This window comes from Paramacrobiotus metropolitanus, unplaced genomic scaffold, assembly GCF_019649055.1.
Source record: "Paramacrobiotus metropolitanus isolate TYO unplaced genomic scaffold, Prichtersi_v1.0 Parri_scaffold0000006, whole genome shotgun sequence".
Lineage (NCBI taxonomy): Eukaryota > Metazoa > Tardigrada > Eutardigrada > Parachela > Macrobiotidae > Paramacrobiotus > Paramacrobiotus metropolitanus.
In genome coordinates, this window is record NW_026570226.1 from 193,318 (window position 1) to 212,003 (window position 18,686).

Sequence of the window (18,686 nt, forward strand, 5' to 3'; positions counted from 1 at the left end):
ACAAGCAAGATATCACTGTATATCATAACAGAAAAAATAAGGCATGTACTTGGAACTGCCGAATTTTTAATAACCAACACATCAGTTGCAGTAAACTTACACCGAAAGTGGAATGGGTTACAGAAAGGCATCAGTTTCACAAAAGGTCAAAGTCCTAATATCAGACGTGTCGAACATCGCGCCCACGTCAAGCCATCTAAAATGCTACTGGAAGCATACCGCACATGGAATACGTAAGTGATTTCAACAAGAATAAAAAATTCATATAAACTAAATAAAACTTAAAAATTTATAATTTATCATTCATCACATTTAACTTGACTTTATCGGCACACAGATCGTTTCCGGTCACGGATCGAAAATACACAGCGCACAATAAATACATTCTTTTTATCCGGATTTTTTATACAAGTGTTTCTTCTTTCAATGCCAGACGAGCCTCTTCGTAAGCCAGATCTTGGATTTGTAGCGCCTAGCAGTAGAATAAAACCATGAGCCAAAGTTGCTCTTTTTCCCTGTTATAACGCGGCCAAAGACTAATGTTTCCGTGTATTAAATGGTTGTCAGTTTTACAGTGCTAACGATTACTTATGAAGAACAAAACTGCATATTTACTGCAAAATTCAATGACAGGTAACATGTTATATACCTGTGTACGATACTACGTACGATAAAGTTCACAATTTAAAGCTAACGATACATATTTATGAATTATAGTCTAAACTAAGTACCGTAATAATTATGATTCATATGTAGCCACGCAGTCAAGTGAAATTATGTTCCGTTGTGCAACGCATTTCCGTCACGTACCTTGTCGTTATCTTTCACAAGTGTTTCAGCCTGCTCCCCTTGGAGTTTTTTCAAATTCTCTAGTTCTCTTTGTTGCTTATTAATAAGGCGTTTGCGTTCTTCGATAAACCGTTTGGTATTATTACTATTCAACTCCCTTATTCGACGATCCTTTTCAGCTTTATTTTTGATTTTCTTATCATTCTGCACTGCCCGGCTGGCTTCCATGGACTGTTTGGCTTGGTTTGATTTCAGATCCTGATTTTCCCTGTCAACAAATTAACGATCACACATCATTTCGAAAACTACTTTTGACAAGTTCGTGATAAAAATTTCCTTCTCACCTTGTGTGCTTGGCTTCACAATTTTTTGTCTGTTGCACTTGAGCTACTTCGAGAAGCCTTTTTAGTAGATCACACTGTTCTGTGCAGTGCTTTTTCAACAGTTCATGTTCTTCCTTTAAATGCTGGCTAATCAGCTGTGACCACTCTTTTGTTTGCTCGGTGACCAGCTGACGCACTTTCTCTATTTGTTGATCATCCAGGCTTCTTAAACTACCATCCGTGGAGCTGAAAAATGATTTGGGAAACGGTAAATTTGCCGTTCGTTGTATTGGTAACTGAACTTACCATTCGAAAAAAACTTAAAACCATCTTACAAGCAAAAAAATCTTCGGAATTACTGCTGTAATTACAGATATTATCTAGCTAGTCCAACTGGGAGTGCTACTGTATCGGCACGCACCTAGTCTTTTTGACCTTTTTGTCGATTTTGTCAGGCTGGATGGCCACACGATCACTAACAGTACTATGTAATCGTTGCATGGATTGCCGGTCCTTCGTGTGTTTCTTCTTTAGATTTTCGGTCTCTTCCGCTTGCTTTTTCTGCAGTTTGATAAAGAGCTTGTCTTTTTTTAAGTCCTCGATGGTGATTATGTCGAACGGCGGTTCTTCTACAAAGCACATAGTTATATATACTGCACAATACAGATACGTGCACATCTCCAACATTTGCACCGTGCATCACAAATGTTTATCCTCCTAACAGAATTCATAGTGAAGTGCGGTACTTATTTATATTGCATTGCGCTAAGCAGTAGTTCTGTACGACAAATAATACTTAATACAACTACAATGTACGTAATAAATTCAAAAGCCAAAGTGTTAACCGAATGCGGGTGCTAACCGACATTATTATACTGAGCCATGGACGTCAAACATTTATTTGATATGAAACTGAATGGTTATTCAGTTCGGAAAATAAAACTTATATCGATCAAAAACGCGACGTTTGACGCAAAAAAACTTACCTCGTGGCTTGTCCATTTTGGTTCCCGGAAGCGCAGCGGTCTGATCAGCGGCTGCAATAACAGCCGGTCCGGCAACCTTTTTCGAATCTTTGGGTTCAAACGTTGGACGATGCTTGGATGCTGCATCACCATCCGGTTTTTCAGTATCAGCGCCCAACTGATCCAGCTGTCGCGTGCGTTTCTCTACTTTAGCTTGCGGTGCAAATAGGGCGTCAACCAAAGCTGAAAGGTGGAAAACATTTCTGAAGGTTCCCAATACGATAAAGGCTTCTTACAGCTCTATTGGATTAGTCTACACGGAAAGTTCTACCAAAATAACTAATTCCGGTTGCATAACATGCACTTACTGGCATATGCGTATAAGGTATTAAACAAATTAAAATGCTGACTACATATTACAGTATTTGCACTTTTTCACGTCAGCCACAAATCCACGACCAGTGCTCGCACTTTCTCACAAAATGAGTGCATTACTATACTGTGTAACTGATTTTATGACTTCACCCACGCGTACTGGAAACTGATCATGAAATGCGTGTACTTACTTCTGAAACTTAAATCTCTTAAATTAGTTTTTGTTAAGATTTCTTTCAAATTTTTTATTTTAGATTTAGATACCACTAATTGTAATGCAGCGATTGATTTCCAATTAGATTTGACATTTTGTAAATTCCATTGTCTTACCACCAAGACCATCCGGAACGTATGTTTTTAGAACTATGTGGCAGAAAAGGGTCGGCAAAGACAACGGAAAGTTGGCTTCCGTGCGTAGTGATATATGGCGGTATCCCGCTTGTAGCCCATCCAGTGGGAGAACCCGCTGGCCCAGCACTTTTCCATATTCGTCATACACACAAAAGCGAAGCATAGCCAACTCCGGAAGAATGATCTGTTACACAAGAAATCAATTATGCCTTTCAACAATGCACGGCGAGGAAGTGGTGCTCTCGAAAAACCTTTCGAAATTCGAATTTATCCTCGTTGTACACCGGATTGAGACCATTGTTGGGAATGGTTTGGGTACGGTATTCTTTCCTGATTGTATCCGTTGGCAATCCATACATATCCACTTCAACATAGGTCCCCACTTTACGATCCGACAGGAACTGGCCGGATATGACCTTCAATAAATAGGTGCACAGTGTAAATAAAGGCATCCGGTTATGCAGAGTGTGGGCCGTTAGATGGGAAAATCATTTGTATCACAAACTGTACCCGAACAGAACAGTAAGCGGCAATCACACCGTCCACAGCTGCTTCCGCAAACGGATCGAACGTTCGATCGGAGCGACGCATGAAATCGGGTTTTAGCAGGTACCTGTAACACGAGCATTGTGCTATTCAAAACAGAAACTCTAACAAAACCAGTTCGACTTTTTACTTAAGTCTACACGTACGTGAGTAACCGTAATTCACTGCGCAAAAATTACAGTAGATCTACTTCTATGATTCGCGGCATTGTAGTGTACTCGCGCAGTCAAGCAAAAGAATATGATTATGTACAAACCTTTTTAATGCGTTTCCTAAACAAAGTATAAAAGGAGTCTAATCTACGAGAAAAGCCTAATATTTCTACTATTCTTCTTACGTTATTATTTCTTACCCGCAATTGGCGTTGTATTCGAATTTTCCTGAATTCAGTTGCATTCCTACATCTGGTGTCTGGAAGTTCAGTGCAACCATTTGACATCCGGCGTTCCAAAAGATTTGCGGCAAAAAGTTTGAAGAGTCTACACGGCCCCCTTTGGGATATATGCGACTCAGCTGTCTTTTATTGTAGCTGGAAATTAAAGTAAAATTTTTTATACAAACGGAAGTGAAGTAAAGTGATATGACAATTAACGCCACAAAGTCCAAAAAAGGCCATGACTATCTTATACTCACTTGACAAACTCTATCGCACTTGTCCGCAGCAAGTTGAGTCCAGCCGATTCGTTGAAGGATGACATGCAGTAAGAAAGATTCCGCTCTACAATGCAGGTAAAAAAAGGTTTTACCGAAGACTTGAAAAAAATTTACGTACGAAGCGGAATGTGAAGCGCGCTCTGTAATTTGCATTACTTGATCAGCCATTCAAAAGCCGTGCAGCGAATGCGTACCTGCAGCCACGTCGAATCCTTGAAATTTTACGGGCTGGGCGTAATTAATCAGTGACGACAGCCACGGATGAATATTTGTGGTGGCTCCAGTGTATTCGTAATTAGCTAGCAATGCTGCCTCATCATCCTGACTTAAAGTGCCCTAGATAGATCAAAATTATCAATTGGTCATCGCAGTGTCTAATGGTAGTTAATTGAAGGCAGTCAACTGCGGCTGCGGCTGCCTTTACAATCGATATTCAGAGCTTACCTTTTTCCCGGAACTTTTGCTTGTTCCAGGCTTATCGGATTCCAAAAGCTCATCCAGATCCAGCACGGCGCCGGTGCTGGTTTTGAATGGCGAACCAACGCTGGCGGCCGGGGTGACGCTCGGGCTATCGTCACTGAGTTTATTCGTCACCTTGGCACCACCCAGTCCCGCCCCGACTGTAGAAGCGACCAGTGGCGATATCGGCCGCGCCGCGTGGGTTTCCTTCATGGACAGTGTCGGTGAATTGGTCAGCACGTGTCCGTTAACTGCGGCTGCCACTGGACCGTTGGTGATTGGCTGTTCCGGATGCGGATCATCGCCCTGTGGTCCGGGCGGTGGATTGCATTGATCGGGCGGCGGCACAATGCCCGGCACGGTTGGAATGGTGGGTTTGGAGTTGGTGCTGCTGTTGAGAGACGATGTTGACGGCTTTTTGGTCAGATTCCGCCGTACGGCGCTCAGTTCGTCTTTGGCGCCGGTAGAACCTTTAGAGCCACGCGAGGAGATACTGACGCGATCAAGAGAAGTGCGCCGTTCCAGGAGATTCGTGGGGGGAGTGCCGGTGTCGGGCGGTAGGCCTTCGTCGGCTGGTACGGGCGCCATTTCCTCTCCGTCCACCATTGTCGAGGGATCTTCGCCAACGTCTTCGCGCAGAACGGCAGCTTCCTGACCTTGTCGCATCAGTTCAAGGCCACCTGTTCAGTAAATACATAATCGTTTATGACATTGCTGTCATAGAAGTGAATTACTGTTCAGTGTTCATTATTAATATTACTAATGTCTTGCTCATGTGGTTTGCGTCGAGATGATTTAATTTAGAAAAGAAGGTCGTTTGACATGTTGACGCGAAAATTCAGAAATACGTACGTTTTTCCACTTCCGGCTTTAGACGTTTGTTTTTAATGAGAATTTTCCTTAGAAGGGCACGCGGAGGCGGAAGGGGAGCTCCTGGCTGAAGCTGAAGAAATTAACAGTTTGTTAAAGCTCAAATATTCGTCTGCGACTGTGAGCATAAAATTTATAATTAGCTTTTTGCGGCCATATAATAGAATTGTTACTCACAGAAAAACCGTCCAGCGGGGATTTCAATAAAAAATCGCCGAAGATTTCTTCACAATACTTGGCCATTTTGTATTGCTGTGGCTTACTGAACAGCAAAACGGGTTATTCGTAATAGCATCCCGATGCACCGGACGCTGTCTGCTATTCGGTAAAGTATGCCAGCTCTCACCTGCAGTGATTTTCGAAGGATAGAATTACCGGGAAATCAGATACGACAAATGCTGTATCCCGGATGGCAATAATGGCATCCTGCAGTAAATTAATGTGGATTATCTGACCTTTTGGCATTAACAGCATAGATTGAGACTGGAATGTAAAACTAAAGGCACAAACATTTCCTTAGGTGTACATTTGACATATCACGCTAATTCACACCAAGTCGTAAACACACGTGCACTCTGCACAGCGCATATACAGATAGCTGGGGATCCGGAATCCCGGTGCTCCTGTAATTATAGCTCACCTTAAACAGGATGTCGGTACACATAGCCTTTCCATGTGTGATTATTGGCTCTTGATCTTCTCCTTTACCATCCCAACAATCCAATTCTATACACCTACAGAGTAATCGGTACCTGGTATAATTCGTGTCGATATTGTGGTCAAGTATCTTACATGATAATTAATTTCATGTAAGGTAGGTATAACGCTACAAGTGCCTGCCTGGCAAATTAATTTCTGGTTTTCGTAATTATTTACGCTCTAACTACCAAGGCGTTGCGTCGTAAATTTTACTCAAAAATTTCTACTGTTAAGAAAACCCTGGATTGTACGATATGTTCCTCGTGATGGAGGTCTTTCGGATAAACACCGGCGTCGGGATCATCATCGTTACGATGGTAAACGACATGTTTGTCAAATCGATCGTCAGTGTGTGCGTGTATATTGCATTTTCCTCAACAGCATTTGTATGGCTACCGTAAAGATATAATCGTGCTTCGCATACCGGCATCCGGCCAGTAATGTCTGCCGGTACATTTCCACGGACGACTTGCCACCGAACTGACGTCCGGATAAATATGTGTTATGTGATGAGTTAATGAAGTAGTGACACAAGGGCTGCTCCATATCCTGATATACGTCCAGCCGATCAAGGAAGACAGGCGCATTCTCATCTGACATTAGGTAATGGCAGAAACCATCCAAACTCAATCGATCTACAAAATGTTTAGACAGCCATAATAAAAAAACCATGGAATCCATCGCTGCAGTAGCTGCTGTGAATTATTACTGAGTTTCTGGAAGTCGGGGTCCGTTTCGTACTGATTGATGAGCGCTATAACACGCTTATCCGTATAATGCGGAAAGAGAATCTCGTTTAAGCGCGGATCCCGTTGCTCCTGAATATATGTATACATGTCATCATAAAAAGTTAATGTGACTTTTTTGACAGTATAAACACATTCGACACTTGCCTCATTGAAGAATTTGAGAAGTGCTCCAACTTCCAAATAGCTGCTACCTTTTGACCTTAATTATGACAGACATGTTAATGTCAGGACCTAAACTGGTGTATGTTTTTACAAGTAATTTGTCCACCGTCATTATCGATAAACTACCGGAACAGCTCACAAACTGACAAAACGCTGTTTACTTACATTTGCTTAAAAAGCTCGCTAATGTCGTTGCGTGGACAAATTTTGTGATACAACATGTAAAATTTTTCGAATGTGAAATCCTTCGGCTCGATTTCATCATTCTGTAATGCAGTACGTTGTAATTATATTTATTTCATAGTATTTGCTTTTGCTGTCACCTTTGCGTTTGAAAGTTTTAGGTCGTTTAAACACTGAAGGACTGCTTTCTCTGCTTTTCCGGACGCAAAGGTTCGCGTTATACTGCGTACTGGAATCTTCCCCCTCTCGTTCGTTCCTATTACAAGGCGCTTCCAACTAAAACCATCAACTCAGAATTAGTAAAATCTAATATCTTTAATCTAATCTAAATGAATAAAATCTAATACCTAATATTGAGTTTGGCTGCAGTTTACTTGAATTGTACAAATTATTTCAATAACATAATTATTAAAGTACAATTGTGACTTTACGTAGTGTGACAATTAAAATACATGCACAAGTTGCACGAACGTGTTAACATTGTTAACTTTGTATAAATAACATGCCGAATTAGTCAGATATATGGTGACATAATTACAGTAAAACAGAATTGGATGGACTGCTAACATCCATACGAAAATAGCTAGAGCGGAGCCCCATAAAATTTTCTGATAAGGCTCATATTCCACTGGGCCAAAGTAGCATTGCTACTGCTATATCGTTCTTACTGTTTCTGCAGCATTGTCATGGGGCAAATGTGGTTAGCTTTGATATTATGGGAGAGTTTCCGAAGCGTTTCCGACCAGAGCTAAAAGCCAGCAACACAGCCAATATGCATCGACTGTCAATTTAATCAGACCGTCGCTGGGGAAAAATCTCTGGTAAAGGGAACAAATCTGACCTTGCATGTATCGGGGTCCGGCGCAACGATGCTGCAATCATTGGCTGTGCTTTGTTATCGTTATATATTACAAGGAAAAAATTAAATCAGATTTCCATACTGGCGATACTGGACGTTGACAAGGTCGGTTCCACTACATAATGTCATGGATCGATCGTCTAAAAGACCTTTCCCACGCTCCGTCAGCTCCGCGTGAACAGCAAAATTCTACACATTTTTGAAAGAAAATTGCACCAGTTAAAATGATTTATGATTCGTTTTAATGGCAATATGCAACGATAACCCACCTTTGGAACAATGCCATTGCGAATGTCGGAAACATATGCCATTTCCAGAACAACAGTCTCCTGTGGAAGACATAATCACTCTGTTCTTGTACATATTTTGCATTTCACGCACACACGAATTTGTTACTTTCAAAATATCTTTCGTCCGTACGCTGTAGTATTAAAGTGCTCATTCAGTGGCACGTCAAATCGTTTTCGCATAATTCTAACAATTTCTTATTTTAGCATTTTTAGGTATTGGCATAGATCTTGTTTCTTAAATGGATAGAATAATAATTAATCGTATAAAATATCTTTTTTGCTGCTTTGGAATTGGAAGATAGCAGAACACACTCATATCACAGACGCATGTAGAACTATTTCATAATAGGTACTGCTAAAAATGCCAGGTATTTATATGCAGTTGTCAAACAACAATTATGATGCATATTAAAAATTAGAAACTTTGACATTTAAACAGGAAATGCTATTTTGGTTGCAATATGCAGTTTCAATCTCCTTACGGTTTTGGAGTTAGGAGATCTGTAGTAGAGGAAAAATCCTTGCTCGTCGACTTTGAACTTGCAGTCAAATTCAATTTCGCCGGTTTCCTGTGGTAAATGAAAAGCACTGATGTACAGCAATAATCGAACAAATGTCAGGATTATATTGCAATTATGTTTTGATCATGTTAAGATACTTCGTAAAGCACGCTTCGTTGTTTTTGGGATAAAGCATACTTCGTTGTAGGAAAGCACAGAGAAACAAAAAATTAATACATTCTGCAAACGGTTACTGCTTAAGTTTTCATTTTATGTGCTTGTTTTATTTTTGCAAATTTGAAAGTTTCTACATAAAAAAGTATTCATTACACAAAGATATCCAAACTAACCACAAAAACCTTTATGCATGCCAGATCGCCAATAAGTAAAATCTATAATTTAAGTAAAAATTGAAATAACCATGGAAAGGTACTGGATTTGGAATTTGATTGCATATTTTCGCATTCATCCTAGAAAGTAAATTAAGAATAGACCTAAAATAAAAAATGCAGCACGAATAGCACCACTAGGTTAGCTTGTACATATTTAAACAGGATAACACGAAATTAATAATGGAAATGTAAGTCGACCAATTACGCAATTTAACGTCAGGCCGCATACCTCTTCCCATCTATCAAACGAGCATCCTTCCAGCAGCTGTTTTGGTACCTCCATCTGCCAGTTAAATTCATACTGTTTCGCCATTTTTGGAAGCACGTTTTGGAAAGTTGCAAGGAAGAACTGCTTGTCAAGACTACGATCCAGAAAACTGGCGTGGTGTTTCGGCTCTCACATTCCCATGCTTCATAACTGCGTGAGAGTTTGCCGGTTTACACGGAGTACAACGGAACCGCTTAACAACACATTTCGTCTCGCTGGAAATCGATCGGGGCTTTGGTCATGCAGCTTTATAAAAATCCTAAAATGCAAAAGAAAGAAGAAGAATGATTCAATCCAGTTATTGATCGTTTATTTCTCGGCTGGCATGTCTAAGCGCACAGCGCAGCCAACATATAACGCAATAAATAATATAACAAGTGCACTTGTGCTACGATCAGCTGGACCCAAACTTTTACAATTAGTCTTCTATGGGAAGGCGTGGTGTGAAACAGCATCAGCCAGAAAAACCGTGGTACTATAAAATTATCAACAAGGGGTTTCATAATTATATTACCTACTGCCACATATGCGATCGTACACATGCTGCATACATATGTCCATGCATGCATATTTACGCAGGCAATAATATGTCCCTACAAAATTACGTTGCTGATCACTATAGTGGCTGCGACCATCAGCACCCACAGAAAAACACACGATTAAGTACCCTAGCTAACCATAAGGTGCAGCCACACTGCATGAACTGCAACACATACTTGCAGTCTTGCACCGCGTTTTAGGCATATAATTATACGCTGCGATAAATACTGCATTACGTAGTAATACGTACAGTTTTATTGAAACGAAAAAAGAACAAAAACGTAAAACATGGGGAGACTGCAGAAGTACTGCATACTATGTGCGCAAGGATTACAATAGACCATACCAAAAAATACAACATGAAACAAATTCTCGCATTTTTATGGCTTCATTGCAGTTGTGCATATTATAAGCGAACATCATCGAGATAATTATTGACCGGAAATTATGTAGTATAGACCAGCGTCTGCTCACAAAACAATGTTTTTTAATTATCTAGGATGTATTATAGGCACTCCTGTTCTAATGAAGGAGATGCTATTAATATTGGAAATGACGTAGCTAAGTAATAGGCAACAGCCACTTAATTAAGAGTTAAAAAAGCAAACAATCAACATTACTTGATCTGCTGATTAGAAATTCAAAACAATTCTAACTGATATTAACATACCATATTATTATGTCTATACATTTATATATATAATATTTTCCTTCCAGTTTGAACATGTTGACTTATTACAACGAAAGCCAAATGCAGTGAGCTTCATCGTTTTGCATACATAATCAGCATTAATTTTAGCGAATAATTTACGTGTTGGCCATTTTACACGAAAAAATTTTGTATTATATAGCTATACTTCTACTGAAAATGTGTACAAATGCGGGAAAGGAATGCGTGAAAGGGAAAGCAATGTTTTACGGGTAAAGTTTAAAAGGTAAATTTCATGGGAAGCGGTTCTCATTTTGCTTCCTGATAAATGTACACTCTCAAATAATTGTTACAGTATGTATAAAACACTTCATGACGTTCAAATTTTGACGTAATAATTTCGAAAGCCCGGATGTGTGTACGAATGTCTCTGGTGCATTTTTGGTCAAATACTCATTTCATTTTTGGGAGCGGATCTCCCGAGAGATCGAAAGACAACACCAAATCGACTGACTGGCTTGAACACCTTTTTACACTAATTTTATTAAAACATACTTTTTACAACCTACTTGTCTATCAAACTATAAAGTCTCCGCCGAACTGCTTTCCAAAATATTTCACAAAATCCAAATTCGATTGTGATCTTTTCATGTAGTTTCTTGGTCACTTTTTAGAAGGATATACTACAACAGTTAGATGCCTGATTTGTGTGATATGTAATGTTTTCTGTTACCGATGTATTAACTAAATGTATATCGTAGCTTCACACAACTACAACAGTTTGTAACGTTCACACATTCAGTGTGTACTAGGTCATCAATAATGTCATGTAAAAGATGGCGTATTAAAATCAGGACCGACATCTCCAGTTTTGTGTAGCATACTGCTGCATTAATAATACCTATAGCTAGTCTGCACATTCACCGTATTGCATAAACAACAATATTTCGCTTTTCAAAATATGATTCGATGAAGACCTCAAAAACCGAAAAACTCTATATTGTGGCATTGTTAAGATTTGAAATATAATATTACAGTATTACTATACCCCCTAAATCCTTATACAATTGGGCTGCTCAAAATAATAACGCCTCGGGGATGTCGATCGCAATTTATCACTACGAAGAGCTTGCAAGGGATCCTCGCTCACTTAATAAACTCCTTTAAGTCTTCGATTCCTGAATTCATTGTCAGATTACTCGTTCAAAAAATCATTTACAGTCGTCTTTATTCTGAATACAGACCGGCGTTTCCATAAACGCACACTCCTGCTCATTTACATAAACACATGTACCGGTACTGCAGTAATTTGTACACAAACATCGCTTACAATTAGATCAGCGCCATGTTTTCAAAATCGTCGATGTCCAGAAATCTGCCAAGCATGTATTTACCGTACACAGCAAGGAGTTATGAAAATAGAAAAATAAAATCGTGTGACTACCTAGCCTAAGAATATCATCCCGCGTGGTAGTTTTTTGGTTAGGGAGAACTATGGTAACAGCTACTGTTGCCTGTATTATTTTGAGCAAACTAAGGCAAATGTTTTAATTTTTCAAAACTTTATCACGGCCGTTACTTCAATTCTTCAACGTAGTTCTATACGTCTTGGTCGTACTAAGAAAGCCTGCTTACAGAATTATGTTCAGAAACCATTGTGGAAAATTATTAAGCTCGGGGGCTTAGTATTTTAGCCATTTACCCAACACCATCCTATCGGCATTTGAATTCCATTGCCTGCACAGTATTTTAATAAAAATCGATATACTCCACAAGAGCGGCTAGAGATGATTGTTATAAAAGTGCAGTTCATATCCGGTTCAAACCCGATTCAAATGCGACATGTAAGCTTCTGCAGGCACTTGCTTTTGTATGGCATTAGAAAAGTTGCATAAACGGTCGTACTCAAATGCTCTGCAGTGTTTTCTTGCGGTGAATGCCGACAATATGATTAATGCTCAAAGTACAACAAACGGTGGGGACAGTACGCGAGCAATTTATAAAAATTGTTTTATTTAATAAAACTTGGAAGATTCGAAGATTCAAAACACAAATCGGCATGCATTTACATTCGGGATAAAAATGAAGAGAGCATGCACATATGTACAGTACAGCGTATGATGACTAATTACACGGGAGTCGCATCTTAAGATAATCATGGCAGTGTGTGTAGCTGAACAGGTAAGTCTGTACTGTTGTGCTTCTATTATGCTCCAGAGAGCATTTTAAGTATATAAATCTAAAAAAAATTATGCTGGAAAAAACAAAACCATGCCAAGATTGAATTCGGTAAATGTACGCACATCTATAAAGTCCTGGAAAATTACGTCAGTATTGTAAACCGAGCCGAGAATGGTCCAGGAAAAACTAATGTCTCTGATGGTTAAGAGTATAAGAGAAACACTAGAGACTAGATGCAAATATGTAGACAGATAGCTATAGCTGGAAGAAGCCAAAAGCGAAAATAAAGACAAAAGACCGTTTTGTGTTTGTAAGCATTTGTGGCGCTGCCTTGCGTAGTGGTGGTAATATTATTTTGAAGAGTAAAAATAAATTCAGCTATTCTTAAAAATACAAATTGTGGAAAAAACACATTCCTGTAGTGAAAGTACTTACGTTTTCCCATGAGCATAAGAGAGGGATGAAATTAGCGTATCACCAAGGACAACATTTAAGTATAGCGCATTATATCCTTATCCGTGGCATAAATAAGAATGAATGATAATGTTAACAAGCTAGCATCGGTTGGGAATAAATTGTGCCTAAACGCTCTCAACGCATAAGCTGGCATGGTTCGCCAGAGGCGCTTAAATTTGTTAACGTTGAGGAGGAACAAATACAACTGTCCGTAGCTGCTGCTGGTGCTGCTTGTGCCATGTACAAGTCACAGTTTTTCGTAATACGTCGCTGTTGTATACTTATTCGATAACATTCTCCAAGCGGAAGGCAATGGCTCCGCCGCTGCATACATATACATTTAGGACTGCACAGCGTGCAGGATAAATATGTTCGTGCTGTCGAGGTTGATAGCAGGGTTCGGTGGTGTGACTCGGGATGAAACTATTGCAGAGGAAGAGCACAGACAACATTATAGCGATCTACGCAGTAACGCAGCTGCTTGTGTGTATGATGCAGCGCCAGTGTGTTGTATATAAATGCGGCGAAGGGGGAGAAAGTTTGCTTCCAGAAAAACTAATCGATATTGTCTATGCTAAGTGCTAACAATATGACGATGTAGAGCTAATCGAATGTTTGATGGATAACCGGTGCTCCTACCGTTAATGTCGGTGCTGCGTTCGCGAAATGTTATATATATGTATCTTCACTTTGAATTAGCCCGGCATAACCTCTAAGCGGTTCTATAATTACAGACTCAGCCGCTTTCTGCACTACCGGCTTTGTGCACCAAAAATTTAATTTTGTTTCTACACCAGAATTGTTTGCATCATAATTTATTCGATGTTAGTACAATCATTGTTACTGTTTAAATCTGCTCTTGGCAGTGGGCACTGTAATTTTAATGCTTTGACATTCACTGGCAGCCGACAGGTCTGCGCTTACTCAACACACAATTTTCACGCATACTGACGTGTTGTACTGTCCTGCATACTCTATACGACAACAATAGTGCGATACCGGCTACTGTAAAAATTAGTAGCCCGCAAAAAGTTGAAAGAAATACTCATAGTTGAATGGCGTTATTTAATACTGGTAGCCTTTATGTGGATCATAAGCAGGTTTTCTTGGCAGCACATAATAATATGCCTTGCAGGAAAATTGGATTTTTCGTACTATTGGTCGCGAATCTGTCGTTATCGAGCGCATTTGTATTCTAAATGCCCCTGGTAAAATACCCGACAAATTTAACGTTGTACGGAAAGTTTGCATCGATCATAACTGTTGTACTGTAGAATTCGTGCAATATTCTTATGTAAGATGTTCAAACCTAACTAACGTTAACTCGAATTACACTTATTACAGTACCGGCAAATGCAAAACGAAAGAAGTCAAAATTATCTGCCACTGTGTGTTTGACTGTAATAATTGCCACTGAATGCATTAAAAGCATTCAATTAAATTGAATATTCTACCGGTAACGTTACGAACATGTAAATATATGTATGCCTGCCTGACGAAATGATTGCGTAGCTGATTTTTCTTACGCATTTTGATCGCGTTGCACATCCTGCATTGAATATTAGTTGCAAACAAAGGTCAATTGTGAGCGATAGCCTAAAGATAAGAATGCTATCTTAAAATACACTAAAGATAACAAAATGAAATCAAAGCGCTATTTCTTGCTTTGGGTACTTTGTAAATATATACTGAGAACTCTTTTTTTTTATGATGTTAAACTTCTTCTAATCGAAGTTTCTGCTATGCCTCAGGCTACGTGTTCAATACAATGCTGTTGTTGTTGTTCACAGTATTGGTGCCTTAAGCTGTACAAGAAGACGACCGATAACGTGTTTTTTATCCTGTAAATCCAAATGAAGAAAATTTTCTGCATAATAATATGCAAATGCAGAGTAATGCAAATTAATAAACCTGGAATAGGAAAATAATTACGGCAGTGCTAATGTCTTCCAGGCAAGCAAATTATCACCACCAGCACACTCGAACAGTGCGGCGAGCAATATGGGCCAATTTACATCTGTACGCATTGGTAATTTGCGTATTTTGACCCATTATCAGTATTTATATTTCGATTAAGCTCTTGCAACTCTTAAAGTAAGTTTTCTTAGCAAAAAATGTAATGATAATTATTTTCGAAGAAACATCGTTAACAAGATATTGTCATTTGTCAGGACTTTTGTGCATCTATGGGATTCTTTTCAATATCCACGGTATTCTTGTCCAGATCTCCTGAGTTTGCGCTCTTGTCTACATCCGAAGCAGCTACCACAATACTGCTTTTTAAAGGCGAAGTAGCCGCATCCGTTGCCGGCGATGTGTCAGTAGCCGTGGACTGCTTTCCTGGCATATTTTGGATTTCTCGAAAGAAATTGGCAAACTCATTGTCGATCATCTGCAGCATCTTCATATCAGTATTATCGTGTCGGTAGTAATGTGTGGCTTCTGAACGTGGCATAAAATTGTCAGCATGAACGCTTGACAATCCAAAAAGGTCACTGTGCAGTCGGCCCATTGCTTCATTGTTGGGATCTAACAAGAGAACCGACGCCACAGCTTGACAAGCTTCAGTTAGTTTTTCCAGCTTCTCGTACGACTGAGCCAAGTATACATAGCACCGCACCACAAAATTACCAGGATGGCTACCGTATCCATCAAAGTGCTGCAGACGCACCGAACACCTCCGGCGGCATTTCAACGAGTACGTCATATGATTGGCCAGAGCGATGTATTTGTCGGACAGCATTCCGTCTTGGTCAAAGGGGCCTTCACACATGGCACGGCAGTCTGCTTCCGCTTCCAGATACGCTTCCAAGGCTTTCTCCATGTGCTCCACGACACCCTGGTGATCCTTGGAATCATGGGCTTCGATGCCCTTAAGGAATTCCTCTTGGTATGTTCTGGATTCGAGATTTTCCCTGGTAGTATCGGCTCCCTTTTCTGTAAGCTGCTCCATATAGAAATTGATGTTGTGCTGCATGACTTCGTGACCTGGATGCGCATGAAGAAAAGTGTACGCAGCGGCTAAAGCTTTGTCTTTCATGCCAGCGTTGAAGTAACAGAACTGCAAAAGTCACTATTATTCACATTATTATAAATTTTTTTATGTCAAGTATACTCGTACGATCGACAGTTCGTCTTTTGTAAATGGCCGAAATACCCAGTAATACCAGATCCAAAAATAAAAAAAATCTGTGAAACGGCGTACGACATACATTAATGTGGAACATATGTCTATCTGTGCCGGCATCTGCCGCACTGATACGCATATTGCACTGCATGAAAAATACAAAACTTAAAATTAATATGATAACCAGTAACCACAGAATAACGCACATAGATAAGCTTTAAGCAGTTTCATAAGGAAGTAATTGAGGAACTGGTCAAATTGGTATTATTTCTGCACTGTAGTTGCTGGTATACAAAATAAAAAGATACCTAAAACGCCAACGTTTTTTTCTGAAAATACAAATTATAGTTACTGGTACCTACCATCACAAACAAAATTATTAGCAAGCTGACAGATCACCTTCCGCCTGGCCTTGTCTACGATAGAAATGATCGAATCGATCTTTTTAGTTATTACTTGCACATGATTAAATTGTATTGGGACAGCTTCCATGCAAGTAAAAAAAAGCAACAATACAATATTTTAAACGTTTTTGAAATTGCGTGAATGACATACTTGCATGTAATGGTAAGGCATTAAATCTTCGATTGCTTCGTCGACTTGCGGTGCATACGGCAGCTGGACACCTCCCAATTCCGATTTCCGACAGCGTAGGAGACACAAGGTCTTCGATATCGCTATTTCCAGAAAGCGATTCTCCGTGTCGTTGGCAGTGGTGACCGCTTCCCGATCCGACTGTATTTCGTTGCATATTCGCCGACACGAGATGGTTTTGTCTTTGTAGATTTTATACTGTTTTACGGCCTCATTGAAATAAGCGATGCAAGCCAACCATTTCTCCTGGTTATACGATACAATTCCAGATTCGTAATACTGAATGTACGTGAAGGTTGGCTTGGCTGGTGATGGGTTTTCGGCAGGCGAGACATCGGAAGCGGAAGTGTCTGCCGATACAGCCCAACAAAGAAGTAAGCCAGCACATGCCCACACAACGGATGTTGGGAAAGTACAGCAATACATAATGTCACTTTGCAGGTTATATATAATTGAAGAGTCCGGCTATAAAACGTTAATCAAATAGCAATGCAAAAACGGTGGCAAACTGGAACAGTAAAAGTATGTGTCGGTTCGGAATAATAATTCTGGAAGCTTGGCCAGACTCTCGGTACAAATTTTAAACTGCTGGCCTTGCTTCTCGCATAATTATGAACTGTGTCAGTGTCCTGACTGCCCTGATGCTGGTTACTCATGATGTTCGCTTCACAAATCGCCATCTTATGTTTATTTTTGGATTTAACAGAAGCGATCACCACATCTAGCGAATCGGAAAGTCTGGAAATTGTGGCTTATGCAGATGCCACGTGTGGCTTAGAGAGGGAAATTCTGTTGATCGGTAACGTTACAGATACAAACGTGAATACCGAGTGATCATTGAAGATCCTTATAAGCGCTTATTTTTGTTGCAATGCTCCAGTTTGCAGCACAGTGAGCGGCGAGTCAGTTAGTTCATACAGATAATATTTTCATATGTGTCTTGCATTTTTTCAAAATTAAAAATATTAAATAAATTAAGGTAACTTTGGGCTGAACACAAGTGATATCATGCCTACGGTAAGGGTTACAACCAATATGCATTATAAGCAACAGTAGTATTAAAATATTATTAATTGTAGTGTTTCACTGTTTCCTGAAAGAATAGCTTTCTTATTAAAGTAACTGCCATAATTTCGGCCACAGTAACGAGGCAGATTAGACCAAACAAACAAACAAACTACGTAACTTTATTACCAAACAAACTAAAAGTTGCTCTCAAGATTTTTATTTTTTTATTTACTTGCGCTTGCTTTTCTGCCGGCGCTGAACGTTAAAACATACCGTAATACGCACAGATTTTTTTCGCTCAACGAAAATAGACAGAATACTTAAATAGTGTTAAAATACACTGTTTCTTTAGACTTTAAAATCTGGAGATTTACAATCGGTACTTGTATGATTGTATCACCTATGGCTTGAGTCTGGAACAGTATTATTTAATAATTACTGCCACCAAGAAAATCAGCGAGTACGGTAGTGGAAACACAGAAAAACGTCCAATGTAATAATATCTACCGGTTGACGCTATTATGGAATAATCTCTTGCGGTATTGACACCTTGCTACCATGGTACAATTACCAAGCTTAATGTTTTAGGTTTGCAGTGTTTGCCTCCCTGGGTGGCATTAGAGCGCAGTTACACAGGACAGTACACAAACAATTTAGAAACCGTGCTCTGGATCCAAAAGAACGAAGCTCTTCCTGT

General features: G+C 39.6%; 2 protein-coding genes across 2 annotated transcripts; both read right to left on the minus strand.

The window, feature by feature from the left end:
• Positions 1 to 34: 34 nt before the first annotated feature.
• On the minus strand, positions 35 to 13,938 carry LOC129582060 (1-phosphatidylinositol 4,5-bisphosphate phosphodiesterase beta-4-like). The gene is made up of 28 exons (XM_055473453.1): positions 13,240 to 13,938; positions 9,396 to 9,693; positions 8,757 to 8,843; positions 8,254 to 8,313; positions 8,067 to 8,173; positions 7,967 to 7,997; positions 7,794 to 7,873; positions 7,266 to 7,401; positions 7,108 to 7,208; positions 6,925 to 6,979; positions 6,741 to 6,849; positions 6,456 to 6,666; positions 5,973 to 6,066; positions 5,679 to 5,758; positions 5,510 to 5,594; positions 5,315 to 5,405; positions 4,448 to 5,142; positions 4,198 to 4,339; positions 3,983 to 4,067; positions 3,702 to 3,878; positions 3,314 to 3,416; positions 3,055 to 3,219; positions 2,783 to 2,987; positions 2,099 to 2,320; positions 1,534 to 1,741; positions 1,134 to 1,358; positions 811 to 1,057; positions 35 to 472 (listed from the first exon to the last, which is right to left on the minus strand). The coding sequence occupies exons 2-28, from the start codon at positions 9,477 to 9,479 to the stop codon at positions 404 to 406; spliced, it is 3,954 nt and encodes a 1,317-aa protein (XP_055329428.1). The 5' UTR covers positions 9,480 to 9,693; positions 13,240 to 13,938; the 3' UTR covers positions 35 to 403.
• A 1,144-nt stretch (positions 13,939 to 15,082) lies between these two features.
• On the minus strand, positions 15,083 to 17,583 carry LOC129582061 (cartilage-associated protein-like). Its single transcript, XM_055473454.1, has 2 exons — positions 16,943 to 17,583; positions 15,083 to 16,321 (listed from the first exon to the last, which is right to left on the minus strand). Exons 1-2 carry the CDS (start codon positions 17,405 to 17,407, stop codon positions 15,428 to 15,430), a joined length of 1,359 nt encoding a protein of 452 aa, XP_055329429.1. The 5' UTR covers positions 17,408 to 17,583; the 3' UTR covers positions 15,083 to 15,427.
• Between the last annotated feature and the right edge of the window lie 1,103 nt (positions 17,584 to 18,686).